At 48.5% G+C, this 27,345-nt stretch overlaps 2 protein-coding genes across 26 annotated transcripts; one reads left to right on the top strand and one right to left on the bottom strand.

The window, feature by feature from the left end:
* Positions 1-306: 306 nt before the first annotated feature.
* BAP1 (BRCA1 associated deubiquitinase 1) lies at positions 307-9,951 on the bottom strand. Of its 2 annotated transcripts, XM_001493474.7 has the most exons (17): positions 9,505-9,855; positions 9,376-9,405; positions 9,212-9,266; positions 7,843-7,975; positions 7,365-7,484; positions 6,850-6,911; positions 6,624-6,766; positions 6,277-6,355; positions 5,703-5,826; positions 5,269-5,416; positions 4,604-4,788; positions 3,973-4,106; positions 2,936-3,414; positions 2,666-2,817; positions 2,123-2,215; positions 1,922-1,994; positions 307-1,701 (listed from the first exon to the last, which is right to left on the bottom strand). In XM_001493474.7, exons 1-17 carry the CDS (start codon positions 9,539-9,541, stop codon positions 1,568-1,570), a joined length of 2,181 nt encoding a protein of 726 aa, XP_001493524.1. In that variant the 5' UTR covers positions 9,542-9,855; the 3' UTR covers positions 307-1,567. The 2 variants fall into 2 exon arrangements, with proteins under 2 accessions (XP_001493524.1, XP_023476092.1); XM_023620324.2 differs by lacking the exon at positions 2,123-2,215 and having other exon boundaries at positions 1,922-2,071; positions 9,505-9,951.
* PHF7 (PHD finger protein 7) lies at positions 9,680-25,236 on the top strand. 24 transcript variants are annotated; one of them, XM_070237482.1, is made up of 12 exons: positions 9,680-9,759; positions 10,393-10,617; positions 11,830-11,942; positions 12,677-12,729; positions 13,133-13,224; positions 17,970-18,071; positions 18,446-18,570; positions 19,033-19,192; positions 19,768-19,874; positions 20,348-20,464; positions 21,134-21,258; positions 21,464-22,040. In XM_070237482.1, exons 3-12 carry the CDS (start codon positions 11,899-11,901, stop codon positions 21,466-21,468), a joined length of 930 nt encoding a protein of 309 aa, XP_070093583.1. In that variant the 5' UTR covers positions 9,680-9,759; positions 10,393-10,617; positions 11,830-11,898; the 3' UTR covers positions 21,469-22,040. The 24 variants fall into 24 exon arrangements, with proteins under 24 accessions (XP_070093583.1, XP_070093585.1, XP_070093577.1 ...); XM_070237484.1 differs by having other exon boundaries at positions 9,697-9,759; positions 10,393-10,695; XM_070237476.1 differs by lacking the exon at positions 21,464-22,040 and adding an exon at positions 24,376-25,236 and having other exon boundaries at positions 9,719-9,759.
* The last annotated feature ends 2,109 nt before the right edge of the window (positions 25,237-27,345 follow it).

Here is a 27,345-nt window from a genome sequence, read left to right as displayed (position 1 = left end):
TCCTTAACCCAGAGCCCCAGCACCTCTCCAGGTTGCAAAGCCATCAGATGTCGTGAAAGCCATGGCATGGCCTTGTCCTTCCGAAGTGCACCTTGCATACAACTCTCCAGGTTCCACAGCCTACCCAAAGCCTCTCCTCAGCTCAGAACCCTCCCAAGGTCCTAAATCCCAGGCTGGGATCCCAAAAATCTGCCCCAGAAGGCTAGATGCCCGAGAATGCATACTTTTCACCTCTCTGATCATAGAGCCTTGGGCTGGGGTCTGGTTAGGTCCTCACAAGCCTCAGACCAGCAACCACAGTGGGGGTTCATTTTTTAGGAGAGTTTTATTCTTCCATTGATCCAATATTTACAGGGGCCGGAGGGGTCAGGCTTGCTCAACGCAGAGAGAGGCAGCTGCTATGCCTGCCAGCCATCCCCCATCTGCCCCTCTACCCTCCGGTCACTATGTACAGATAAGGGAACTGCTTGGATCACCTTCAAAGCCATCATCTGGCAGAGACCACGGGGCTATGTTTAAGGCCCAAGCTCCAGAGGCAGTGCTGGGTCCAGTACCCCTTGGCATCAGGCCCTCTGGGAACACAGGGCCTCCAACTTGTTGTCTTGGTCCTGCTGTCCCCCACCCTGAGTGCCTTGCAGAGGCTGAGGAAGCTGGTGTAGCAGGGAGAGCTGAGTGGTGCCAACTTCCTGCAAGCAACCCTGTCTCTGCTGTCCCTAAGAGGAGGAGAAACATGGTAATACTGAGGGGCTGGGCAGAGGCTCCTCTGAGCCCTAGGCTCCAGGCACAGAGCCCAGGAGCCCAAGGCAGGCCCACTGCTAGGGCCACAACACTGAAGGCAGAGCCCCAGAGCCTTTCCACAGAGCAGAGTCTTGACAAGCCTGGCTAGAGCCATGAAGGGAGTTTACAGGCCACCAAACAGCTGAAACACTTCTCTGTGCTCGTCCCACCCTCACTGGGACACTCCACTCTCAGTCCAGCCCAGCAGCCAGGTCCCTGAGTTTGGAGATCTCCCGGGAGGAATGAAGAGTAGACCTGGCTTCTTTACAACAGGGATGACTGGGGCGGGGCTAGAGCAGCAGGGCCCTGTGCCCACCTAGGCCCGTGCTGTGACCCTGCAGTCGTGACCCAAGCATCATGCAGGGACCTGGGCCCACCAGGATGACAGCTGTTAGGAGAGAATGCAGAGTCAGGAAGCCTGCTATGACAACACAGTGGTGGCAAGATGGGTTAGAGCCCAGAAAAATAGATGTCTCTGTAGGCAAAATATATATTCTGCTGCCCAGGCAGAAAGGCCAGGTCCTGCCACTCCACAGCCGGCTGTGGAAGAAGCTGCAGCACCTTGCTGTGCCCCAGCTCCAGGTGCTGCTTCCTGAGCACTAGGGGGCTGACCTGCCCTGTCAGGCCCCAGGGCACAGTGCAGGGAATCCTGGCCTAGCTCCCACTCCCAGGTTTAGGCTCTCTGGCTGGAACTATTCAGTAATACTGGGAAGGGGGGAGTGGGGCAGGGAAGGGGCCCCTGGGAGGGCCATGCGGCAAGAGCGAGCTGCAGAATCAGGGCCAGGAGTCTTCACTGGCGCTTGGCCTTGTAGGGGCGCGAGCGTTTCCGCCGGTCAGGCTTCCGCTGCTTGTGGAGCCGGCCAATGCTGACCCCTTGGCGCCGCCGCACCGAGATGTTCTGCTCCACCAGGTTGGCCAGCATGCCTGTGCAGAGGCAGAGGCCCTTGAATAGGTGGCTGGATGCCCAGCAGCCACCCGCTCAATCGGTCACAACCTTGGGCCAGAAGGTGAGGCTCTCATGGCCCTCATTAAGCCCCACAGTCTTCTCAAGCTCCAGTTAACACCTAACAGAGGGGGAACCCAAGGGAAGGAGAAGGTCCTCAGCAGGGCATGCCAGGTAAGATGCATCAGTGAGTCCCCTCACCTTCCTGAGCCAGCATAGAGATGAAGGTGCAGATGAACTCATCGTAGTTGTGGGTCCTTCTCTGGTCATCAATCTGTGGAAGAGAAGGATGAGGGCACTGCAGCCCATCTCCCCAGAGCAGCCACTAGCTGACGTCAGGAGGCCACACCTCTGTGAAGACAGTCAGGGGCAGAGGACCAGGCAGCTGGAAAGATGACCCACCTTGAACTTCTTCCTCTTCTCTACCTCTTCCTTGAGGCAGGCTTCATAGTTTGCAATCTCAGCCTCCACACACTTCAGCAATGCCAGCAGCTCCTGCCAAAACCCAGCATTGCACCATGAGGGGGGACTGGCCAGCACCAAAGCCCCACTACCAGGAGGCAGCTAGAGGCAAGGATAAGCAGCCAGAGTCCATGGAGTCTACCAAGGCCCCTGCCATGACCCAACCCAGACAGGTTTCCTGGCTTCAGACACGGACCTTTACACCAGAATTTTTTTTTTTTTTTTTTTGAGGTTTAAAGTGGAGTAATTTTTTTTTTTTTTTTTAATGTTATGATAGATTACAACCTTGTGAGATTTCAGTTGTACATTTTTGTTAGTCATGTTGTGGGTACACCACTTGCCCCTTTGTGCCCTCCCCCCACCCCCCCTTTCCCTGGTAAACACCGTACACCAGAATTTTAATCAAGTACCCAGTACCTGGGCAGCAGTGCCCCAGGCCCTACCCCTGCCAGGATAAGAAGAGAAAGCTGCAGAAGGGCTCACCTTGGGTGAGTACTTCTCTCCACTCAAGGGTTCGCCAGGCCTGACCAGTCCAGGCTTCTCTCTGCCATCCACGGCTTCCAGCACTTCTTTCTCCTCTGGGCTGCTGGACCCCTGGCTTGGTCTGATGGAAGGTGAGGAACCCTTCCCACCCTCTGGGAAGAGAAGGCATGAGAAGACCCATCAGAATGCAGGACATTTGGTGGTCACTTGGCCACCTCCCTCCTTCCTCCTCGGTACACCAAGTGGCCATTGAGCCGGCCCAAGGCCCACCTGTCAGTGCCAGGGGACTCAGCACACCGTCCTCAGCCAGGTGCAGTAGACCTGTGCTGATAACAGGACCCAGGTCGCGTACAGCACGATTGTAGCGTATGCAGTCAACACGCAACAGGCTGTCTTCCTCTCCAAAAAGCACCTTGGAGATGTGGGAGGTGACAGGGCTGGAGGGCCGCGTTGGGTTCGCCGAGCGGATGGGTGAGCGCAGCGGCGAGTTGAAAGCGCTGCCAATCTCGGAGGCTGTGTCTGTGCTCTCATTGCTGGGGGTAGGCGAAGGCTGTGAGTGCGTGGGCATCGCCACAGCCGGACTCCCGGCCCCACTGCTTGTCTTGATGGACAGAGGAATCGAGAGGTCTTTCTGGGATTCTTTGAGCTTCTCGGCCAAGACATTGATGGTGTTGGGCTGCAGCACTGACAGTTGCCCATCCCCGGAGCTGCTCAATGGCCCTGGCTTCCCTGGCCCCTTTCGCTTGTACCTGTGGGGCCCAAGGAGATGTGAGCCAAGGGAATGGGCCAGGTGACCACACCCAGCAGTGCCCAGAATGGCCTGAATATATCCTGGCCTCCAGGGGCTGACCCTGCAGCTCCTCATACTCAGTCCAGCAGCCTGACTGGCCATACCAAGCTTTGCACTCTGTGCTCTGACAGCTGCAGCTAGGTGTCCTCAAAGGACACCTTCTCTATTCCAGCTGCCTCACTTCTGGTCTTTTGCCAATGCTGTGTCTTCCAGCAAAGCTACTCCCCACCCCATCTCCATCATCCTGCTTCATCCAATCCTTCAAGGCCTAACTGAAAGGCCAGCCCCCAACAGGACATGCCTTGATGTCTGGTTAAATGTGCTCAGCCCTCCCCCAAGCCCTCCACAAACTTCTTGGGACCTAGGGTTAGCTCCTTCATGCCAGCCTCCCCCAGGGCCCTGCATTCAGCAAGTACTCAGCATTACTTGCTGAAAGGCATTCTCAGACACAGGCTGGAACAGTCAAGATAGGTTCTACAGCACTCAGAGCCTCCAGTCTTACAGAACTGGGGCTGACCTGATGGCGGAGTTGGTGTTCTGCACATCGTCGTCCTCGTCATCCTCATAGTCATCCTCATCATCTGAGTACTGCTGGGGTGGGCGGACTGGAACTCGGCTGCGGCCCACACCTGCTGCCAGGTCTTCCTCCTCCTGAGGCAGAGACCCAGGGCAGCCATGAGCAGGGGCCAGTCAGCCCAGGCTGGGCACAGCACTCACAGCCAGAAAGAAAGGCAACATGGCTTCCCAGGTCCAGTCCACTAAACTCCTCCACATGTCCTAGAGCCCACCCTTGGCTCCTGGGGAGACTGCCGCCCACTCATACTACTTGCCTATGCAGGGCTTCTAAGAGAAACAGAGTGCCCTGAAACACATCTTTATTTTGCCAGTAGAACCCAACGCATAGAGTTGTGCCAAGAAATATGCTCTAAATATTAAGCCCCACAGCCGTGTGAGTGAATTTCAAGTCAGAGGAGCTCTGCCTCCCTAAGCCCCTGCCATTGGGGAGGGCTTCTGAATATCAGACAGAGGAACCTGGCCACCTAGGCCTGGGTGGAGGCTGAACACCAAGGAACCACCGGAGGAAACTGCCTGTTGCAGCCTCTGAAGAGAATCCCGGAGGGAATCCTGCAAGAGCACTCCGAGCTTACCTGCATAGGAGACTTGGCATAGTTGTGATTGTCCAGAAAGGCCGGCAGTCGCTGGACAATGGGAGTGGGGGTGGGGGGCACCCCATTGAGGCTGCTCCCTGGAGGCTTCACCACCAGCTTGGGTTTGCTGGGAGGGCTGTGGGTCGGGGCTTGTGGGCATGAACCAGCCACCTCTTCCACACCATCTGAGAGGGAAAGGAACACAAGAAGGACCTTAGCCAGATCCTCAGGAAAAGCTGTTCCCAGCCCATTGTGTCCTGTGACAGTACAGATCAAGCTCCCTTCCCAGAGGACAGTTGAGCCAGCTGGTGGGATGGGACTCAGCAAGCTCTATGTCATAGGCCCACAGCAAGACCAGAGAAGGACGAGATGGAAAAAGAGAGAGGCAGGAAGAAAAAAGCCTCTAGAGAAAACCAGAAAGGGAGTATACATTACAGACAAGGCTCAGGAGCCTGTGGTAAGGGCAGCCTTTGACAGGTCCCTTTCTTTAGGGAAGGAGTGCTCTCCCTCCATGTTCCAAGGGGAGAGGGCTGCAGGACCAGGCTGCAGATCTCCTGTAGGAACCTCTGAACCACTGCCCAAAAGACTTGCTCTGCTTGGTCCTCCCAGATCAAGTTATGAAGGGGTGGTTCTGAGGCCATGAGAGGCCCCAAGACCTCCAGTACCTGTGTGGGTGCTCTCAGAGGCTGCTGAGGCCCTGCCTGCCTCCAGCGCCATGGGGGACTTGCCACTGGCTGGTTTGGACTCCTCAGGCAGCTGTGACTCTTGAGACTTGTGGGTCTGAATCAGCTCTGGCTGTGTTACCCTAATCAGCTGAAAACAGAATCCAAGGCTCAGAGGAGTGAAGGCAGACCCCAGCCACTACCTTGAACAGCTACTCACTCACAGGGAAACACAACAGCCAAATCTCCTTTTAGAAGCTATTCTCCCTCCCTACGCCACGTCCCACCTTTCCCACAAAGGAAACAAAGGAAAGGAGTGGTTAGTTGAAGCCCAGATCCACACTAGAGAGTGATCTGGGAATCAGAGACAGATGCCCCAGTGTGGGGAAGGAGGGGATGACTGGGCTGGGCAGGGACCAGACAGGAGAGGTACTCACCTGCTGCAGGGCCTCCAGTACTGTCTGACGGTTCACCTTCAGCACGTGCAGCCTGGCTTCGTACTTGATCCTGCGGTCAGGCACCACCGCCATCAGGTTGAAGCGGATGTCATGGTAGGGCTCCCTGCAGTCACAGCCGCAGCCGTGAGAGCAGCTCCCGCCTGGGCCCCGCCATCAGGTTGAGGCAGATATCCTGGCAGGGCTCCCCGAAGTCACACCTGCAGCCACAGGTACAGGCCCCACCCCAACAGGCGGGCAGCAGCTGGCCATGCACGCCAGGCACTGGAGCTGGTGCCTTCCAATGAGCTGTGTTGAGGGGCCTGTCAGGATGTGAGCCAGCACACCACCACCCAGGGCTCCACCAAGGCCTTCCCCTCCCCAGCCTATCCCGAAGCAGGCCACAGGCAGCCTGGGTGGCAAATAGGGCAAGGAGTTGGGAGCCCAAGATCAAAGCCTGATCTTGCCTTGTGGCCTTGCACAAATCACCTGGCTTCTCTCCACCTTGGTTCCCTTTCCTGTGTCCCTCCCAATGGGGGCACAGCTCCAGACAGTAGGGCAGACACAGGGCCCTTACCCTGCAGTGGCGAGGCCGATACGCTCCATGATGACCCGCCGGGCCTTGTCTGTCCACTCCTCATCCTCCCCCCAGGGCCCTAGGGAAGACCAAGACGAGGAGTCAGCAAGTGGGAAGCCCTGAGTTTGGGTAGGCCAGGAGTGGGAAGGAGGATGGAGAGCAGTTGAGCCAGGGAAGGGAGTCAGGGGCTAGTCAGCAATGTAGTGCATAGTACCATCCAGCCAGAGCCAAATGTCCTCAATACCTACCCCCCTGCCGCTGGGTCCCAAGCACCTCGGGACCCTGAGCCCCAGCTCCCTAGAAGGTAGGTAGAGAAACCCAACGGGCCCCCAGCTCAGAGTGCCTACCATGGTCAATGGGGTAGACCTTCAGCCCATCCAGCTCAAAAAGTCGGCCTGTGATAGGCACATAGCTGACAAAGTGGAAAGCTTCCATGGTCCGCACTGCACTAAGGCCATTCTGCTTCTCGGGGAGGTGGCGTGGCTCAGGCCTGGGGAAGGACACAGTCAGGGCCCAGAATGGGACAACCCTTCCTCGCCCCCACACCCATCAGCTCCCAGAGCTCCCACACACCTGGCATGGCTATTATGTGCCTTGGCCAACTCCGGGGCATTGCCAATCGCATATCCTTTGCTCTAGAGGGAAGAAAATAAGGCCACATGAGAACAACTTCTCAGATGGGCCTCTGGGTGGGAAATAAAGCTCAAAAGAGCAGGAACCTGAATAAGCACAGGTGAACTCTCCTGAAGGACTAATGGGGGCAGAAGAGAGCTCTGGAGCGCCAAAAATGTGGGTTCTACCGGCCTTGCACAGTAATCAGTGGACACTGAGGAGCACACTGCCTGATAGAAAAAGTCCTGACAAAGAAAGTCCTAACATTAAGGAATGTTCTTTCCCTCTCTAGGTGTGACAATTATGCCTAAAACCAATTGCCTTACACAATTAAAGGGTCAAATGTAATGTAAATGATTATTTGAAAAGGAAAAAGCCTCGTAGTGGTCAGATGCCATGTGGTGGCATTACCAGTGGCCCTGGTGGCTGGATCTGCCCACCCAGCTGTGAGCCAGGCTTAAGGCACTGTGGCCTACCTCAGGGCTGAAGCCTTTGGTGAAGTCCTTCATGCGACTCAGGGTGGGTCCCAGGTCCACATTGCTGCAGTTCAGGAGCACACTCAGCAGAGCATGAGTGGCACAAGAGTTGGGGATCAGCTGTGAAACCAAGAACAGTCACCCATACACAGCATCCCTTACCCCAAGCCCACACTCATCTGGGATGGGCACCCAGAGAAGGAGAGTCATATCTGAACAAAAACCCTCATCAGCACCCAACATTTGTTCATTCAAGTAAATACCCACTAAGTGTCTGGGGACACAGAGAGTGGACTCAGCTTTAAAGATACTCCCTTTTCTAATGAATAAGAGTTCAGTTCCTTCTGCTGAGGAGCTTTTATAACCACCACCGGTGGTATCTGCCTATGTCCTCCTCCTGTCTTCCTCCACTTCCACTTCCCAAGCAAAGAAAATGGCAACATCCCACCCTCCCCACAGAACACAGAGCCCAGCAGACCTGATGGGCAAAGAACATGTTATTCACAATATCGTCATCAATCACTGATGTATCATCCACCAAGGTAGAGACCTTGCGACGAGACCGGCGCTCTTCGATCCATTTGAACAGGAAGATGAATCCATACACAGGGCTGGGGAAAGTAAGGGGTAGAGCTAGACCAGTCAAGTGGGGGAAGGCAATCAGCATCCCCTTTCTTACTCCCTCTATTCCCTTGTACTGTGTTACCGCTTAAGTGCCCTTCCCATGATCCCACTTCTCCCTTGGCTTCTTCCCAACACTGTCTAAAGTGGCCCTGAGCCCTCACACCCCAGAAGCCGGCCACAGGCAGCTCAAGCATCAGGTTCTGGCTGTGGTGCTCTAGGAACCCACCCAGTGTCTTTATGAAATCTATGGTTCTAGGACAAGAGAAGAAAAGCTGGAACCGATGGCCCAGAAATGGGTAAGAACAGAAGGTAAGGTGAGAACAAAAACTCTGATGAGGAATTTAAACACCAGTTCTCAGTTGTGAAGCCCAAAGCCTGGGCCCCAGTGCAGCCAGGGAAGCAAATGAACACCCATATCGGTCCCTTCTTTCCTGGGAAATCAAAGTAGACTTCTCAGTTCAGTCACTGACACCTCTATTCTGCAGCACCACCAAGACAAGACCCTAAATGGACCAGCCCCATGGCCAAGTAGTTAAGTTCGCGTGCTCCATTCAGCGGCCCAGGGTTTCACCAGTTCGGATCCTGGGCGTGGACCTAGCACAACTCATCAGGCCATGCTGAGGCAGTGTCCCACATAGCACAACCAGAAGGACCAACAACTAGAATATACAACTATGTTTTTGGGGGCTTTGGGGAGAAGAAGAGAGGGAAAAAAGAAGATTGGCAACAGATGTTAGCTCAGCGCTACTCTTAAAAAAAAAAAAAAGACCCTAAAGCCCAAGAGGAGCCTTGTCAGATGCCACACAACAACCAATCAATAAAAGACCCTTGTAGAGGGATTAAAGCCACTGGAACACGAGCACATTAAAGCAATAATTAATAAATTACAGCTGCACAAAAGGCACTGTGTGATCTAGGTCATGAGGAGGGGCTGGTTTCCTGCTCCAAGACCAGAAAAGGCAGCTGAACTGTATTCCAAAGGATGGTGTGGATTGGTATTGGGGGGAAGAAGCTACTACACAAAAGGAAGTGCCGAGGGAAGAGTGGGAGAAACAAAACCATGAGCTTGATCAGGAGGGCACCCAAAGGGGAGGGATGGTTCCTTATATGAGATTTTACATCTTGGGGTTCCTGATACTGCCTCTCTTGAGAGGCACTCTTCCCCGGGCCCCTCCCTAGCCGCTGGAGGTGTTAAGGAGAGGACTTGCCGCCAAGTTACTCACCCCTGACATTTGCTCTGAAGGTCATAGATCTCCTCCACCTGCACCCCTTTGACACCTGCGATCAGGGAAGGAAAGAAGTCGGGAAGGGCCGCCCCTGACCGTGGAGCGAGGGCGCGGGAGTGGGCCCCCACAGCCCGGATCCGGTGGGTAGGAGAGGCTCTTACCGAAATCTTCCACCAGGAGGGTGAAGAGTCCTGTGGGGGGACCACAAGAGGAGCGGGTCGTGGTCAGGCAAGCACGTCCCGGGCTCACCCGGCCTCCCCAGCCCCCAGCCCGCCTCGTCCCCTCCTCACCAGGGTCGCTCTCCAGCTCCAGCCAGCCCTTATTCATCTTCCCGCGGGGCGGCCCCTCAGCGCCATGTCCAGGCCCTCCCGACCCACAGCCGCCCCCGCCGGGAGCCCCCGCTGCCCCCGGGGCCCCTAGGCCCACACACAGACAACGGGCCCCGTGGCGTCACTCGCCCGCGCCAGCGGCACTACGTCAGCACGGCGCGACGGCCTCCGCCCCGCCTCTGGGCCCGTCTTCCGCGAGCTCGACTCCAGATGCCGGTGCGCTCGCGCAGGCGGGCGGAGCGAGAAGGGGCGGGGCGAGAGCGGAGTTGGGCGCTGGTGGCGCGAGAGGGAAGGGCGGGGCGAGAGGAAGGGGCGGGCGAGAGCGTTGTTGGGCCCAGGTGGCGCGAGCGGAAGGGGCGGGCGCGCGGCCGTTAGCGGTCTCGCTCTGTCAACGGTCAGCGTCGCCTTGGTGCCCGCGGCCGCAGTGTCCCTATGTCGCAGTCCGCGTGACCTGGCCCCGGTTTGCGCGCTCGCCCCCTTCGCTGGCGTAGTCACCGCGCGGGGCGGCCGCCCGTGAGGTAGCTCCCACGGCTTGTGACGACGAACAAAGCTCCGGGACAGCGGTGCCCTCGGCGACAGCTGGGCAGACGGCCCCGGCCGGGAGCGGCGGCTGGTGCGCTACCGTGAGGAGCGAGCGGCGGTGGCGACCTCCGGCCCGGCCCCGCAGCAGCCGCCCGGCAAGCGCGACATGAGCCTGGTCTGGCATCCGTGGAATGCTCCTTGAGCCCCTTCTCCTACTGTTACCTCCGAGGGACGGTTGTCGCCACACCGACACGTATTTTCCAGATAAATCACTCCTTATTCTTGCGGCTGCGGGGCCGACCACTCATTTATTTTTAATTTTTTCAGCCGGCTTTTGCCCAGCGCTTATCCAGCGAAACAACTTGGTAACCGTTTCAAGGGAGCGTCCGCTCGGTTAGGGAATCTCGGCCGGAGCAGCCTGTGGAAGCCCGCGTTCGCAGCGCCCCCTGAGCTGCCTTGAAGAGTGTTGCGTCTTCCTGCAACGACCAGTGTGCGCAAAATCCCGCTCAAGGAACGTCTTGGTCCAGCGATGCAAAGAGCTGAAGTCTCAAGGTTTTTCTCTATTGCTGGATGGTCGGGGTTCCCCAAGAGCTCGGAACCGCTCGGTAGTCAGCTAAAGTGGATCCTCAGGTGCACGCCCTCCTCTCTCCTCTTCCAGCCTGTCCAAGTGCTTTGGTGGAGTAAGAAGCCATCCAGTGTCATTACTTCTGCAAGTGCAGCTCATGGGTTAGAAGAGGAGACGGAGCAAACACAAAGGAAGGCAGGGCGGTGTCGCCTTAGTTTTCTGAACAGCTGATGGCCTTAATAGTTGTATGCACACAGTAGTTGACAGTCCCTCCAGCTGTGCTCCGAGGACGTGGTTGCTGGAGTGTGTGACCCTGGAGGGACGTGGTTCACTCAGCTCTCCTAAGAAATGCTGTCCTTTCCCCGGGCTAGACTCAGTCGTCCCTTCATAGGAGTGGATCTTCTTTTGTCCCCCTTCACTTTCAGGGAGTTCCTCCTTAACCAGTGGAAAGTGTAAATTTGTAGTCTGCTGACACTGGCAAGGAGTGGCAGGGTGTCTTCTCCACTTTCAGGCATTTTACTCTTAGCTCAGATCTAGTCCGAGGTTGAGAACAGGCCTAGCCTCAATGGCCGTCTGAGCCGGGTGGAAAGAAGTGATAGGAGCCAAGGGGTGATTTGTCAGTGTTATCACTTGTCTCTCACTAGAGGGAGTTCTTGCTTTAGGCAGCCAAAACTCCACAGGCTCCTTGTCCTAGGAAAGAGCTATCTAATCTAGCTTTTCTGGGTAGAATCATGGCACCCATACTTGGGGGCAAAAGGAGCCATTTTTCCTGAGTGCTACCTCATGCATTTAGTAGGCACATAGAAAACAAAGGAGCATCTAGCCAGTTCAAATAATGGTTCCAAGTTCTTATACTGCTGTGTGATAGCAGGAACTCTGACCTTGGGCAAGTGCCTCTGTGACCTCTCTGTGCCTCAGTCTCCTCATCTTGAAAATGGGGATAAAATGATACCTACTGCATGGGGTTTTTGTGAGTTAACACATACAAAATACTTAAAAGAGTTCTTGATCCAATATAAGTTATTAAATATAATTATTATAATTAGTAATTATTTAATAATAATCAAATAATTGTTGATACCGAGTGGGCCCCTTTTATTCTGTCACAGGGATCGGAGGTGAAGTGCACTGTTGCTTTGACCCCATGGAACTTGATAACCAAATATGGAATTAAATTGCTGACTTGTTTATATTTATAGCTGGAAGAGCCCGTATTGTCCTCAAAATAGTGCAGAAGAATTCAATTTAGAACAGAAAGGCAGCAACGAATGAAGACTATAAAAGAAAAGAAGAAGGAATGTCAAAGACTGAGGTAGAGTAGGTAACATAAGGGAATTTGGCAGAAATCATCCAATGGCCTGTGGTATATGCTGCACTTTTTGCCCACTTGGCATGGTCTTGGGGGCTAGGGTTGGGTATGGTGGAAGGACACACCAATGGTCCCTTGGAAGCTGCTCAGTAACCTATCCTCCCAGGGCTGTCCCTAGTAGCAAAGTCCTGGCTCTGGAGCCCTACTGGCTAGATTCATATCCTGGCTCTAACACTTGCTAACTAGGTGACCTGGGACAGGTTACTTCATTTCTTTATGCCTCAGTTTCCTCATCTGAAAAATATGCATGTTAATAGCACCCACTTTTTAGAGCATTCTGTAGACTCATTGAGCTAATACATGTAAAGAGCCAAGAATATTGCCTAGCAATAGGAATTCTTAATCAATTTTAGTATCATTTTGTTATGCTTTGTGAACGTGGTACCCCCGAGATTCAGAGTAGGTGGCAGAAGAAACAGTAAAAGAGTAAAAGGGGGTTTGTTCTTGCATTCATTCACTCAACACAGGCACTAAGGAACAGGAAGGTGGTTGACACAATTCAGTGGGTGTGTTTTGTGGTTTCAAAACATATGAAATAGAAAAGGAAACTGATGTGTTAGCCTTTAGATATTTTGATCCTTCATCAGACCCATGGATGGCATTTTGAGAGAAATGTTACAAGAGGTGTCAACAGGATCCTCAAAGACCACCTTGTACTTCTTCCATCTTTTGTATAGAAAATCTGCCAAGACAAGGAGGGTAACCCAGAGGAAACCGCCTTCAGGGCCTGGTAAGAAAGACTGGAGGTTCTGTTCAGCCATTGCTTCCCAGCCTCAGCAAAGGCCACCTGTGTAGGGCAGCAAACTTGCTCCTCTCCCTGTCAATCCTACTTCCTTCTCAGATTCTCTAAGATCCTAAAGAGCTCAGGCTTCATAATTTTTAAATGTCAACAGCCAAAGTTCAAGAAATAAGTTAATTAAAGCCACTTGAGACAAGAGTATATGAAGTGAGCAGTTGCAGCCAACTCCTTCAAATGCGGCCAAAATTGTATAAAGGCCTAACTGATACCAAATAACACTTCACCCCAACCTCCCTCCTCGTCAAAATTACCCTCTTCCCGATAATCTCCTCCTCCTTGTGCTTAGAGAGATGGTTATACTCCCAAAATGAATTTTTAACGTTCTCTCTTCCAGTTTGCCTGTTATGCCTTCGAGAACCTGGGGATCCTGAAAAATTAGGGGAGTTTCTTCAGAAAGGCGATCTCAGCATGCATTACTTCTGTCTTGTGAGTATGAGACCCCCTTTCCTTTCAGTATCTTAGGGCTTTTGCTATACAGTCTGTTCCCTGTTTTTGCATCCAGCCTTAGATCCATAGCCCTGTTTTTTTGGTTTTCTTAATAGCTACCCATTTCTTTTAAAATATAATTTTTTAGTAGTAGTATATGTACCTAGTATAAAATCCTGACAGTATAAAGTATGTACAATAAAAAGTCTCTTCTCAAAACAGTATTCCGAGTCCTTCTCCTTCTCCCCAGGCTCAAATGCTCTCAACAGTCCTTGCAGTTACTTTTTCCCCAGTGTTCTTTTTTGTTCGGTATAATTTGCATACTATAGAATGCACCCATTTTAAGTGTACAGTTTGATGAGTTTTGATAAACTCATATCATGAGATACAATGTATAATCCCATGAAATCACTTCCCCAATCAAAATAAATACTTCCATCACCCCAGAAAGTTCCCTCTTGCACTCTTTCAGTCAGTCCCCTCAGAGATAATCATAGTGCTGATCTATAGATTACTCTTGCGTGCTTTGTACTTCATATAAATGAAATCATACAGTTTGCACTCTTTTGTATCTGGCTTCTTTCACTCAACACAGTGTTTTGGAGATTCATCTATGTTGTAGCATGTTTTGGTAGCTTGTGCCTTTTTATTGCCTAGTAGTATTCTGTTGTATGAATGTATTATAATTTGCTTATTTATCTACCTGTTGCTGGACATTTGAATTGTTTCCATTTTGGGGCTATTCTCAATAAAGCTGCTATCAACATTAATCTATAAGTCTTTTTGTGAACACGTGTTTTCACTTCTCTTGGGCAAATGCCTGAGTGGAATTATTGGTTGTATGCTAACTATATGTTTAACTTTATGTGAAGTTGCCAAATCACTTTCCAAAGTGGTTGTACCAGTTTATACTCCCACTAGCAATTTATGAGAGTTCCAGTTGCACAATATTCTTGCCAAAACTTGATATTGTCAATCTTTTTAATTTCAGCTGTTCTGCTAGGTGTGTATTGGTGTCTCATGTGGTTTTAATTTGTATTTCTCTGATGGATTAAAATGTTGAGCTTCTTTCCATGTACTTATTGGCCATTCGCATATTTTCTTTTGTGAAGTCTCTATACGAATATTTTGTCCGTTTTAAAAATTGGGTTGTTTTGTCTTATTGAGTTGTAAGAGTTCTTTATATATTCTAGATACATATCCTTTTTCAGATATGTGTATTGTGACTGTTTTCTCCCAGTCTGTGACTTGCCTTTTCCTTTTTTTAATGATGTCTTTTAAAGAACAAAAGTGTTTAATTTTGATGAAGTCCAGTTTATCAATTTTTTCTTTTATAGTTAAAGCTTGTTTGTGTGTAGGAAATCTTTACCTACCCATTGAATTACCTCTGTGCCTTTGTCAAAATCAGTTGACTATATATCTGTGGATCTAGATGAACTATTTTATGTCAGTGATTTGTGCATTGATCCTTACACAAATACCACACTGTCTTGATTATTGTGACTGTATAGTGTCTTGAAGTTAAGTATTTTAAGTTCTGCAGTCTTTTCCAAGATTGTTTCGTTGTTTTGGTTAACAGGTTCTTTCCTTTTCCATATAAATTTTATATTTAGCTTGTCAATTTTTCTTTAAAAAAAAAGTCTCTTGGGTGGGACCGGCCCGGTGGCACAGCGGTTAAGTTCGCACATTCCGCTTCTCAGCGGGCTGGGGTTCAAGGGTTCAGATTCTGGGTGCAGACATGGCACCACTTGGCAAAAGCCATGCTGTGGCAGGTGTCCCACGTATAAAGTAGAGGAAGATGGGCATGGATGTTAGCTCAGGGCCAGTCTTCCTCAGCAAAAAGAGGAGGATTGACAGTAGTTAGCTCAGGGCTAATCTTTCTCAAAAAAAAAAAAAGTCTGTTGGGATTATGATTGGGACTGCATTGAATTTATAGATCAGTTTGGGAAGAATTGACAAATAATCTTGAATCTTCCAATCCATGAATGTGATATATTTCCCCATTTATTTAGGTCTTTTAAAATTTATCTTAACAATACTTTTTTGTTGAAGAAGTCTTGAACATCTTTTGTTAAATGTATTCCTAAATATTTTGTGGTTTTTATGCTATTATAAATGGTAGTTTAAATTTTTATTTTCAAGTTTGTTGCTGGTATATAGAAATGTAGTTTATTTTTGTACATCGATTTTGTATCCTGCAATCTTGTTAAATTTGCTTATTAATAAAGTTCAGTAGCTGTTTTTATTTTTTTGTAAATGCCTTAGGATTTCTTGTGCATACAATCATGTCATGTGTGAATAAAGACAGTTTTACTTCTTCTCTTCCAATCTTTATGTCATTTAATTCTTCTTGCCTTATTGTACTAACTAGCTAGGCCCTTCTATTCTAGTTGAATAGAAGTTATGTGAGCGAATATCCTTGTCTTGTTTCCAATAGCAGAGGACAGCATCCAATTTTCACCATTAAAATATGATGTTAGCTGTAGGTTTTTCATAGATGCTTTTCATCAGATTGAAGAAGTTCTCTTTTATTTCTGGTTTGCTGAAGGTATCATAAATGTATGTTGTATTCTGTTGGATGCTTTTTCTGCATGTATTGAGATGATTATGATTTTTCTCCTTTATTTTGTTAATCTGCTTTGTTACATCGATTGAATTCTTAAATGTTAAACTAACCTTGCATTTCTAGTGTAAACCCTGCTTGGTCATGATGTATTATCCTTTTTATATGGTGCTGGATTCAATGTGTTAATATTGTGTTTCCTTTTTAAACCTACGCTCGTGAGAGAGATTAGTCTGTGATTTTCCACTCTTATAAGTCCTTTCTGGTTTTGGTGTCAAATCTTGTTTAATTTCAGTGCATTTACAAGCACATACATTTTCAACATAAAAATAAACATACTATACACAGTGTTTTGTATTTTGCTTTTTTTACCTCATATACTTATGGAGATCTTTCCATATAGAACGTATTGATCTAGTTTTTTCTTTTTAGTAGCTAATTGGTATTCCATGGTATGAGTCTGCCAAAAAGTATTAAAACAAACCCCTATTAAAGGACATTTAGATTGTTTCTAATCTTTGTTGATTTTTTTTTTAAGATTCACACCTGAGCTAACAATGTTACCAATCTTTTTTTTTTCTGCTTTTTCTCCCCAAATCCCCCCAGTATATAGTTGTATATTTTTTATTTAGTAGTGAGTCCTTCTAGTTGTGGCATGTAGGACGCTGCCTCAACATGGCCTGATGAGCGGTGCCATGTCCACACCTAGTATCCGAACTGGTGAAACCCTGGGCTGCCAAAGTGGAGCGCGTGAACTTAACCACTCTGCCATGGGGCCGGCCCCTCACTATTGATTTTTCTGTTTATATAAAAAATATATGCTTATTGTAGAAAACATTAGTATTACTTATAAATAAAACAAATCACTCATGTAGTCCTAAATCCCTGAGATATAATTAGTGATAAAATAGATATGTTTAAGCCTAATTGGGAACATACAGCTATAATCCAAGGTCATCTAGCTAATTTAGTCTAACATCTAACATCTAATCAAGTCATCTAACTTTGTAAGGTCACTTTTTCTATAACATTAAAATAAAATAGTCTGAGGGCCAGTCTGGTGGCATAGTGGTTAAGTTTGCACACTCCGCTTTGGCAGCCCAGGGTTCACAGGTTTGGATCCCAGGTGCAGACATAACACACCACTCATCAAACCATGCTGTGGCAGTGTCCCACATCCAAAAGAGAGGAAGATTGGCACAGATGTTAGCTCAGGGCCAATCTTCCTCACCAAAAAATAAAGTAAAATAAGCTGAGTCCCCATTACACATTACATGCAATTACTGCAGGAAATCCAGCACCCTCCCCAATATTTTTGGAAGATTCTTGGGGTGGGGCTGGGTGCTGATATTCTTCCAATGTAGTACACACATGTTGTTTATGGGTATGTAACAGTGTAGCTTCTTTTTCCTTGATTTCCCATTCTAGACTCTGCTTTGGGGGCTTTTCAGAAACAAAAAGCCCTTTAAGGTGTGTTTTTAGAGAAAAGTTCAATTCTTCCCCTTCCCCCATGAGGCAGAATGACTGTAGTCAGGAGATAAGCCTTGTTTCCCTTCCTGTAGAGAATACACTCTGAAAAGAGTATTTATTCTGTACTGAAGGGCAGTACAGCGGGAAGGGTAAGAGTATGGGTTCTGTGGGCCTGAATGTGAATGCTGGTTCTACTGCCTCCTTGCTGTGTGACCCTAGCCATGTCACTTACTGCTCTACACCTCAGTAGCCTGTGTAAGATGAGGATCACAATAGCATCTGTATTACAGGGTTGTGAGCATAAAATGAGTCCATACAGGGAGTGTTTCCCCCAAGTGCTCAGCATCCAAAAGCAGTCCTCAGTAAATGAGAGACAGTGTAGCATAAAGGCAGGTCAGAACCTAAGGTCTGGAGTTCTGTAGTCGTGAGCAAGTCACATAATCTCTCCTATAAAATGGAGATGTTAATAGTACCTACCCCTTAAGGTTGTTATGTGGATTAAATGAGTAAATATTTGAAAAGCCCCTAGAGCACCCAATACATAGTTAATGCTCTGTAAGCCTTTGTTAAGTAAATTACCCTGTAAATGCATATATATTCCACCACACTATTTCTTAGCTCTCTCACCCTGTCATTCTCCTCACCCCACTGCACTGTTTGACTGATCATCAATGTTGACAGCCTGGTTCTGCTGCCCTCCTCCCACCCCCAGATCCTATCTAGCAAGCTGCCTCAGAGGGCCCAGTCCAACAGAGGTTTCTATGGATTTCTGCCTGAAGACATCAAAAAGGAGGCAGCCCGGGCTTCTATGAAGGTTAGAATCCCCTGAAATGTGGGCCTTGGAGTAGGCCTCTTCTCTTACCTGTCTCATCATCTCTGTTTCTCTTCTTTTCCCCAGTTGGTATTTTAGAAGTCAAAGGACTCTTGGATTTCCCAGCTGGTCCTTCTCCTAAGTTCTAGGCTTCTCTGGGGTGTAGCATCCTAAGTGAGAGAGGGAGCAATATCCTGGGAAAACAAAAAAGAATTCAGTGCTGCTTGAAGCTCAGCTTCAGGGTGCCCCAGAGCTATCAGGTTCACTGAGGAAAGGGAATGGCTGTTGCTTCACAGAATTTCCATTCCATAGCCTGATGTGCTGTAGAATGTCCATCTGTCTTTCTTGGGCCCCTGAGCCTGGGATCTCATTTGCAGACCTGCTTTGTGTGCAAGAAAAAGGGAGCTGCCATCAACTGCCAGAAGGATCACTGCATCAGAAACTTCCATCTTCCTTGTGGCCAAGAAAGGGGTTGCCTTTCACAATTTTTTGGAGAGTACAAGTGAGTGATGAAGGGGAAAAGTCGGGCTGCTCTTTTGCAATTTGGTATTAATTAGCCACAAAGGAAAGCAGAGTCCGGTTCTCACGGGCCTGTTTTGATTCACCAGTGAATCTGTCCCTCCATTCAATAATGAGAAACAGTGTCTTGACTTGGAGATTTCATGGGGGTTACTTCTTGCTTCCCATCCCCTTCTTAAATTACAAACAGCTGGGGTTCTTAGCTGCTCAGAACTAAGCGGGGCTTTCACGAAGGGAGGCTGTGGAGCCAGTCTCCAGAGCTTTCCTGAGTAAGAGAGCAGCTGTGAGAAGGCATGTGGCTGTTCTTCACCCTGCTCCCCCTCCTCTCTGTGAGTGTGGAGGTTCACTGGGCGTTGCCTGAGTGGTCGCTGCTCTTCCTAGACCAGGTAGCTGGAAAACTGTGTCAATGAGAAACCAGAAACCAAGTCTGTTTACTCTGACACAGATCATTTTGTGGAAAACATCGCCCAACACAGGACATCCAACGGGGGAATGTAGGGGAGGAAAGCTGCGTCTTGTGCTGTGAAAACTTATCCCAAGCAACTGTTGAAAATATCCAGAGCCCGTGTTGTAGTCAGACTATCTACCACCGCAAGTGCATACAGGTGGGGCTTTCTCTGCCCTGGGGACCTTCCACAATTGGCCCAGTTCAGAGCACCCTGGGAATACTCAGGCAAGCCCTGGCTTCTGCACTCCATGCTGGAGGCCTGTGTGCAAGGCTGGTTCCAGGCAATCAGAGGAAAGTCAGCCCAGTCTCTGGTCCTTCTTGACCTATAGGACCTCCATGATAATATCTAGACCGAGCAAAATCCTCAGGATGGCCAGAGCAAATGAACTTATCCTAGAATAAGTCAAGTAACCTGAAAATCAGCCTTGCTTCCTGGGATGGAAGGAAAGGGAAACATGTATCCAGCTACCTGACCCCTACTGGGTCAGCACTGCCGTGCCTCATGGCCAGAGATTACAGCTGAGGCACTCCTGGGAGCTCTCTTAAGCTTTTGGTTCCTGGTCTAACACCTGGATTTGTAGCCCTCACCCTAGCCCACCCAAACTTCTTCTCCTGTAACCCCCAGTTAAGCTCTCTTAGCAACATCCTCTTTGTGAGATGAGGGTGGGGGTGGAAAGGTGATCAAAGATAGTGTTTTTACAAACACAAAGCTCTTCCATGTTTCTCTTACAGAAATATGCCCACACATCAGCAAAGCATTTCTTCAAATGTCCGCAGTGTAACAATCGAGAAGAGTTTCCTCAAGAAATGCTAAGAATGGGAATTCATATTCCAGACAGGTAGTGGAAACGCTAAGACAGGAAGTGAGCCAGGGAGTGGGTTGGCTAGATTTCTAGAGAGGAGGTGAGTGTGAGAATAGGTCAGAGAATGAAGCAGCCGCCCAGGCATTGACATACAGTGAAGAGGGAAGGGGTGGAGGGAGAGTTTTTCAATTATCAAAGAAAGGGAGGGGGAAAAAAGTGAAGGTGGGGGGATAGGCATGTTTCTGAAAAGGGTGCTTTGGGGGTCAGAATTCCCTGGGGGTTGGGTTCTTGAGTTCCAGTGTGGAACTAAGGAACCCCCGCATTCTACTCTCCTACTTCAACCCTCTCCCACTGCCAGGCTGCTCGTCCAGCCTTGTTGAAAGTACTCAGGCAGCCTGTTGACCTCTTGTGCTGTGCTACCTTGAGTTCTTCCTACTTCCTCCCAAGTGAACAAAGGTTTCACCAACCAATTATGTTTTCCTTACTCACTGTTTCTTCTCCCACTGCAGAGATGCTGCCTGGGAACTCGAGCCAGGGGCTTTCTCGGAGTTGTATCAGCGTTATCAGCATTGTGATGCCCCCATCTGTCTGTATGAACAAGGCAGAGACAGCTTTGAGGATGAAGGGTAGGGAAAGGCTCCTAGCTAGAAAGATCTCTCATCAGTGCCATCTCAGAGTCAGACCTTAGCACAGTTATTAGGAGCAAGAAATTCACTTTTGTCTGCAGACCTCAGGGTGAACACAATTACTAAGTCCCGCTCTTGACCAGCCCAGGACTCATTCATGTGCAAGTGAACAGGTCTCCCTGCAGGGTCTGCTTCTCCTTGTGCCCAGGGGAGAGACACCCCGGGCCAGTTCCTTTCCAAATCTACCTTTCGAGTGTGTACCTGACTGTGGGGTCCTGGGACAGCCACACATCCATCCTGGGTAAAATGTACAGTAAAAAATGCCTGGGAAGGGCCGGCCTGGCGGCGCAGCAGTTAAGTTTGCACATTCCACTTCTCGGTGGCCCAGGGTTCGCCAGTTCAGATCCTGGGTGCGGACATGGCACGACTTGGCAAAAGCCATGCTGTGGTAGGCGTCTCATGTATAAAATAGAGGAAGATGGGCATGGATGTTAGCTCAGGGCCAGTCTTGCTCAGCAAAAAGAGGAAGATTGGCAGTAGTTAGCTCAGGGCTAATCTTCCTCAAAAAAAAAGCCTGGGAAACCCTCAGCAAAGGCCTGGCCAGTAGCAAACATCCAGAGAGTGGTAGTTATATTTGTCCCCACAACCCTTCCTTGGCTCTTCCTGTAGGAGGTGGTGCCTCATTCTGTGTGCTACGTGCGGATCCCATGGAACTCATAGGGACTGCTCCTCTCTTAGATCCAACAGTAAAAAATGGGAGTGTGAGGAGTGTGCATCTTCTGCAGAAGCCACAGGTGGGACTGGAGGGAACTGGGCAGGGAGGGCCAGGGCGGGGGGGACTTGTGGTTCCTGGAAAAGGAGAAGGGCATGCCCCCAGATGGGGACTTTTAGTTGGTGCCTTTAGTTTAGAAAGGAAAGTGGCTAGGAAGGGGCTTATGGACCTGCACCTGGGAGAGACAGAGGGTTGAGTTGTCCTCTCCCACCTTTCTTCCACCGCAGACTAAACACCTGAAAACTCAGGTGACAGCCTCTGCTGCAGCAGCACCTTGCACTCCGGGGGGCATTTCTGCAGAGACACTAGCCTGGAAGAGAATCTGAGCCCTTCTTGGACTGATTGGCCAGGACCTTCCATATTAGAAACACCGGAATCCTCTGGTGGCAGGAGGGGCCACTCCTGGCGGTCCAAGGGTGTCAAAATCACTAATTGCTGCAAAAAATCCAAGTAACAGCTTCTGAGTAGCCTTGCCAAGAACATTTGGGTATGAAGCTGTGCTCCTCCATCGGGTCTGGAGGAGGGAGTGCTTTGGGACTGGGAGACAAGGAAAGGGGCCAACAGTGAGACTATGAACCAAAGAAAGAAAAGTCTCAGGGGAGCGTGAGGACACAGCAGAGTCCAGACGCCAACCACAGAACGTGTTTATGGTATGAGAGCACCTCTGCTCTTTCTGTCTGATTCCCAGAGGGCCCTTTTTTCCTTTCTTCTTTTACCGAGATTCTTCCACCTTAATCTGATTCTCATATGCCTCTTCCTACTTCACTCATGCTTGTCATTATGCAAATAAAGGTTTTCTCTCCATTAGTGTCTCCTTATAAATTCACTCGGGAATTTATCTAGCATACTAAGGAATCTGGAGGGTAGAGTAAGGGCATAGGAAAACTCACCCTTCTAATCTATAAAATTCAGTGAATTAAATGTAGAACTTTCAACTTAGAACATCGACATGTTGCTTTGGAGGGAAGCAGTTTGCAGGGAAACTGACTTTACAGAGACAGAGAGTTCATCATTGTGCAAATAAACACGAAGGTTCTCACCAGGGAGGTGAGCCAGCAAAGGAATCCACACTGGACTGAGAATAGGTCACTGTTACAAAACTTAGGGCCCTGGACTCAAACAGGCCAGGGACTGCCATGCTCACAAGGAGCAGAAAGGCCTCCACTCACTCCAGGCAGTATGGTCTTCAGCTCGAGTAAAGGCACACCTCCACTCAAACCCTCACTGCCTAGTGGCTCGGGTATTTCCATCTCAGGTAAGGGAACCAAGCCAGGGCAGTCACGTTAAGAAGGCATCTAGGATGGGAAGCTGGTGGAAGGTCTTGGGAGAAATTGAGTAGAACCGATCTCACATTTGTTTGCTTTTAATGGTCATGTGGGATTTGGATTAGTGGGAGAAATTCAAGACCGTTGCCAGATACAGAGTTCTCAGGGTCTCCCTGAGTCATTATCGCTAATGGTGGAGGACAGGGTTCTCAGTTCAAATGTTGCTGATCCATGGAGACTTACATCCGAGGTATGCACAGTGATCACCTTCAGATTTCACTAGATTCACTTGGAATCACAGGGGGAGGAGGGGATTTGTGTCTTTTTCTTATTATCAAAGTATATAGGCAAAGTAACATAGACTTTAAGATGTCTTAATAAGTACTAAAAGGATTATAATGAAAAATATTCTCTTGACTCACCCTTCCCTACCCTGAGTCCTATTCCCTAAAGGCAACTACTTTCTAGTTTTAAAGCTATTTCTTAGTTTATTAATCTTAGACATTGTTGACTTCCTATTGTTACATAAAGATCTACCATCTTTAAAACCTTCCCATTTTCATTCTCTCTGCTTTTCTAATTGCATCACAATTTTTGTTAAATTAACCTTCGGTGTTTACATTATTATGACTATGTAAATGCTGTTTACTACTGAGTCAGGCAGTACACTATGATTATTTTTCCTCTCCTATACATAGTCTTTTTCCTGAAATGAATACCTGCCTCTTTTTTATTTGCTCAATTTGCTATGCAACTATGGCTACGTCTTCCAAATGTTCCATATGGTCAATTCCCTCAAAATACAGTTTTCTTCATAGGCCAGACATCAAATCACTACCAGTTGCACTTCTTTTCTGGAAGACCGCCCAGAGCCTGCCCCTTCTTATCTGGCTGTTCACTAGGCCTACTGCACAGCTGTCACCCCAGGGCTCCCCACGACTATGCTTTTTTCTTCGTTTCCTCTCCCATAGTTTGATGACTTACTGCTGTCCTTCTTAACCTGGGCATCCAAGGACACTTTGTCAGAGCTCTGCTAGTGACAAGAGAGTTTTTAAATTGTGGATTTTAATTTAATATTTTTCCTATCCTAAAGACTCAACTCTTGCAGTGATGATTCACAACTGAAAGACACTTCCAAGATTAAGACTTTAGTTTCTTAATCTAGGGTTTCTATAACTTGGGTCACCAGGCATATTCTCAGACATGTTGGGTAGTATCTTTTCCTTTAAAAAGAGTCCATTAGTATACTACTCAAAGGTGAGAAACACCATCTTAACTGAAAGTAATGGTCTCTTAATAGTGCACTCTGGACTCCAGCTGCAGTCAGTGGGAGGTGGAGCTTGTGGTGAGGGTGGGGAATAGGGGGTGCTTTTTGTCACCCAGACATTCATCAGCCCAACCTCTGTGAACAGTTGGCCTCATAGATACCTAGCAGAACAGTGCACACGTGTGTGCACATGTGCGTGCACGTGTACACACACACACGCACACCCCTATCAACTATTTCTTAATCTTTGTAACTTTCCTCTCCATTGATGTTAATAGCCAACCCCATTCTTGTAGGCTGGAAAGTCCACCTTTGAAATGTTCAATTCTTCATCTGGGCGTAATCAGTCATTCTCCACTAAATAACTGGGCTTTTTTCTTAAGTAAACTTTTAATTTAGTATAGTTTTAGATTTACAGAAAAATTGTGAAGGTGATACAGGGAGTCCCCATATATCCAAACCCAGTTTCCTCCATTAGTAACATCTTACATTAATATGGTACATTTGTCACAATTAATGAACCAATATGGATACATTATTATTAACTAAAGGCCATGCTTTATTCAGATTGCCTTAGTTTTTACCTCATGTCTTTTTTCTATTCTAGGATCGCATCCAGGATACCACATTGCATTGAGTCGTCATGTCTCCTTAGGTTCCTCTTGGCTGTAACAGTTTGTCAGATTTTCCTTGTTTTTGATGACCTTGACAGTTTTGAGGAGTACTGGTCAGGTATTTTGTAGAGTGCCATTCAAATGGGATTTTTCTGATGTTTTTCTCATGATTAGACTAGGGTTATGGGTTTCGGGGAGGAAGACCACATAGATAAAGTGCCATTTTCATTGTATCATATTGAAGTTACATACTATCAGCATGACATCTCTGTTGATGTTGATCTTGATCATCTGGCCAAGGTAGTGTCTGTCAGGTTTTTCCACTGTAAAGTTACTCCTTTCCCCCCTTTCCATACTGTACCTTTTAGAAGGAGGTTACTCTGTGTATCCCACAATTAATGAGTAGGGATTTATGCCCCCTCCCTCCTTGAGGACAGAGTATCTACTTAAATTATTTGGAATTCTGTGTGGGAAATTTACCTATTCTCTCCCACTTACTTATTTTTTCAATCATTTATTTATATCAGTATGGACTCATGGATATGTATAGTATACTTTGGGTTATAATCCAATACTACTTTATTTTCTTGCTCAAATTCTTCTGGTTTTGGGCGTTGGGAGCTCTTGTGTTCTTTTCACATACCCCTATTATTGTGTGTTTTGTTTCATTTTTTGAACATGTCTTTACTTTTTGGCACTATAAGATGCCCCAGGCTCATCTTGCATATTTAAAATACCTGTTTTCACAAATGACATGTCTATTAGAATTAATTACTGTTTTATAACTTAGGACCTAGAACAGATAGTTCACTTGGGGAGGGTAGAAATAGATCTTAAATAAAAATTACCCAAAGCATCTGCTATTCTTCCTCTAATCCTTACTTTGTAGGAGCCGTAAACTAGGGCCAGAAACCTCAGAATCTCCTTCTGCTTCCTTTTATGCTTCTCCACTCTCTTTCTTGTCAATTTTACTGTTTGGCAAATGTTTGCCTTCCACTCCATCCCATTGCCAGTGCTCAGCTCAAACCTCTGTGCCATGTAGGACTGCTGCAAAAGTCCTCTCTCTGCATAAGGTTTCCTATGTCCTTTGCTTTGCTGACACATCCACCCTTTTTCCTTCTGCTAATTACCAGAAAACATCTGCTAGCTCTTTACTTAGGATGGCCCCTGCTGAGATTGGCATCCAAAGCCTTCCACAAATATGGTCCCACACAGCTGCATATCCCAGGACACCCCACCTGCAAGCACTCTGCCCTGGCTACGCTGGAATACTGGGCCCTGAGCATAGGGTTTGCAGTCTAAAGAGTCCTAACCTCTACCCTCAGCCTGTTGAACCCCACCTAAGGGCCTCTTTTTCATCCCTAGGCACTCTCACTGGGCTCTGCTTATACCCTTATTAGGGCTCGTGTCATTTCTCCATCTGTTCCTATGGTTGTGGATTTGTCTCTCCCACTAGATTGGAAACCCCTTAACGGCAGGGACCATCCGTCTTATTAACCTTTCTTCCCCTCGTGGTATCTGGCTTGGGACCCACATCCAGAGGCAGTTTGATGTCTACTGAATTGATGGATGTGCTCATACCCTGTATTCCTAAGCCTATTGTTTTGCCTTCAAACACCAGAGGGCACTGTTAACATGTTGAGGAGGAAGATTATAACCCTTCAGACCTGGAAGGTTGAGAATGGTTTATGAAAGCTTGTTTTGATATTGGGATTGCACAGGACTTACTGATCTTCACTTGTTCTAAAGACATCCGTTCGAGTTTATTCACGAAGTGTGCTCCTGTTGGGTTTAGAGATTAGTATGAGAGTTACTAATGACACTTCCATCATGGGTCAAATCCTCAGACAGAACTGCCTTCATGGTCTCTCCAGACCCAAAATGGCCCTTCTAACCCCAACTGCCCTCCTCTTACCCCCCAAAATGGGGACTGCCAGTCCCAAAGGGAAAGGATGATGTGGTTATGTTCCTCTTCTGCATCTTCCTCCTGCCGCGCACGCACACACAGACACACAGACAGACACACACACACACACACACGCTGACATCAGAGCCTTTGGTTGGTGGTTCAAAGGCTCTAACCTCCTGTGGGCAGGGCAGGAGGTTGCTATGAGAAACAGCACTTCCACTGGCCCTGATGCCAGTGACAATGCGTGTGTGTCCCACACAGTGACAGCTCCCTGTGTGTTCCCAGGCTGGCTGGAGGTGAGTTGTGGCATCATGAGGGCCCCCAAGTGTGAGAAGTCTCCCTAGTAACTAAGCCAGGGAGCCCCATTCCAGAGGGGTCAACTATTTGCGAGAGTGTCATGTCTTTTGCATTTTTCTAAAAAGCAACATGACAATTAGAGGCCATAAACCAAAGAGCTGATGTTTTTCAGAAGACGAAAACCTGTTCGTACTTCTCCCTAGCAAACCCCCTCCAACCCTGGGGTCCCTGAGCAGTGTGACAGTGTGAGGCCCTGATGAAAGGAGTGAGGCCCAGGAGCTCCTCCCCTTTGTCTTTGGTGTAAACTTGTTCCTTGACCCTGCCCCCTGTGCACCTCTGATAAACAGGAAGGCATCCACGCCATCAGTGTCCATCCCTCTCAGAGCATCTGAGACCTGTCTGGGCCATCAAAGCCATCCCCAGCCCCCAGGAGCATTCTAGAGGGGACTCCAGCCTCGCCGAAAACAATTCTCCATTGTGTTCCCCACCTTGGAAATCATGGGTTTGTAAACAACCCCTTACATTTAGACAGGTCCTGCCCTGGCTTTGTGCTGGTGTGTTGTTTTTTCTTCCCTGAACAATGTCCTTTCCAGTAGGGCCAGCCGTTCACACCATTGTCTGAAACCCTTGGACTACAGGAAATAGCACCAGATTCTTATCAGCTGGGGTGGAGATGGGGCAGACCGAACAGATGAGGTCATGTCCATAAAGCAAGCTGCTGGTCTGTCGCGTCATTCTTCTCTACCTTTATCTGTGC

This window comes from Equus caballus, chromosome 16 (genome assembly GCF_041296265.1).
Source record: "Equus caballus isolate H_3958 breed thoroughbred chromosome 16, TB-T2T, whole genome shotgun sequence".
Lineage (NCBI taxonomy): Eukaryota > Metazoa > Chordata > Mammalia > Perissodactyla > Equidae > Equus > Equus caballus.
This window is presented reverse-complemented; position numbering and strand designations above follow the sequence as displayed.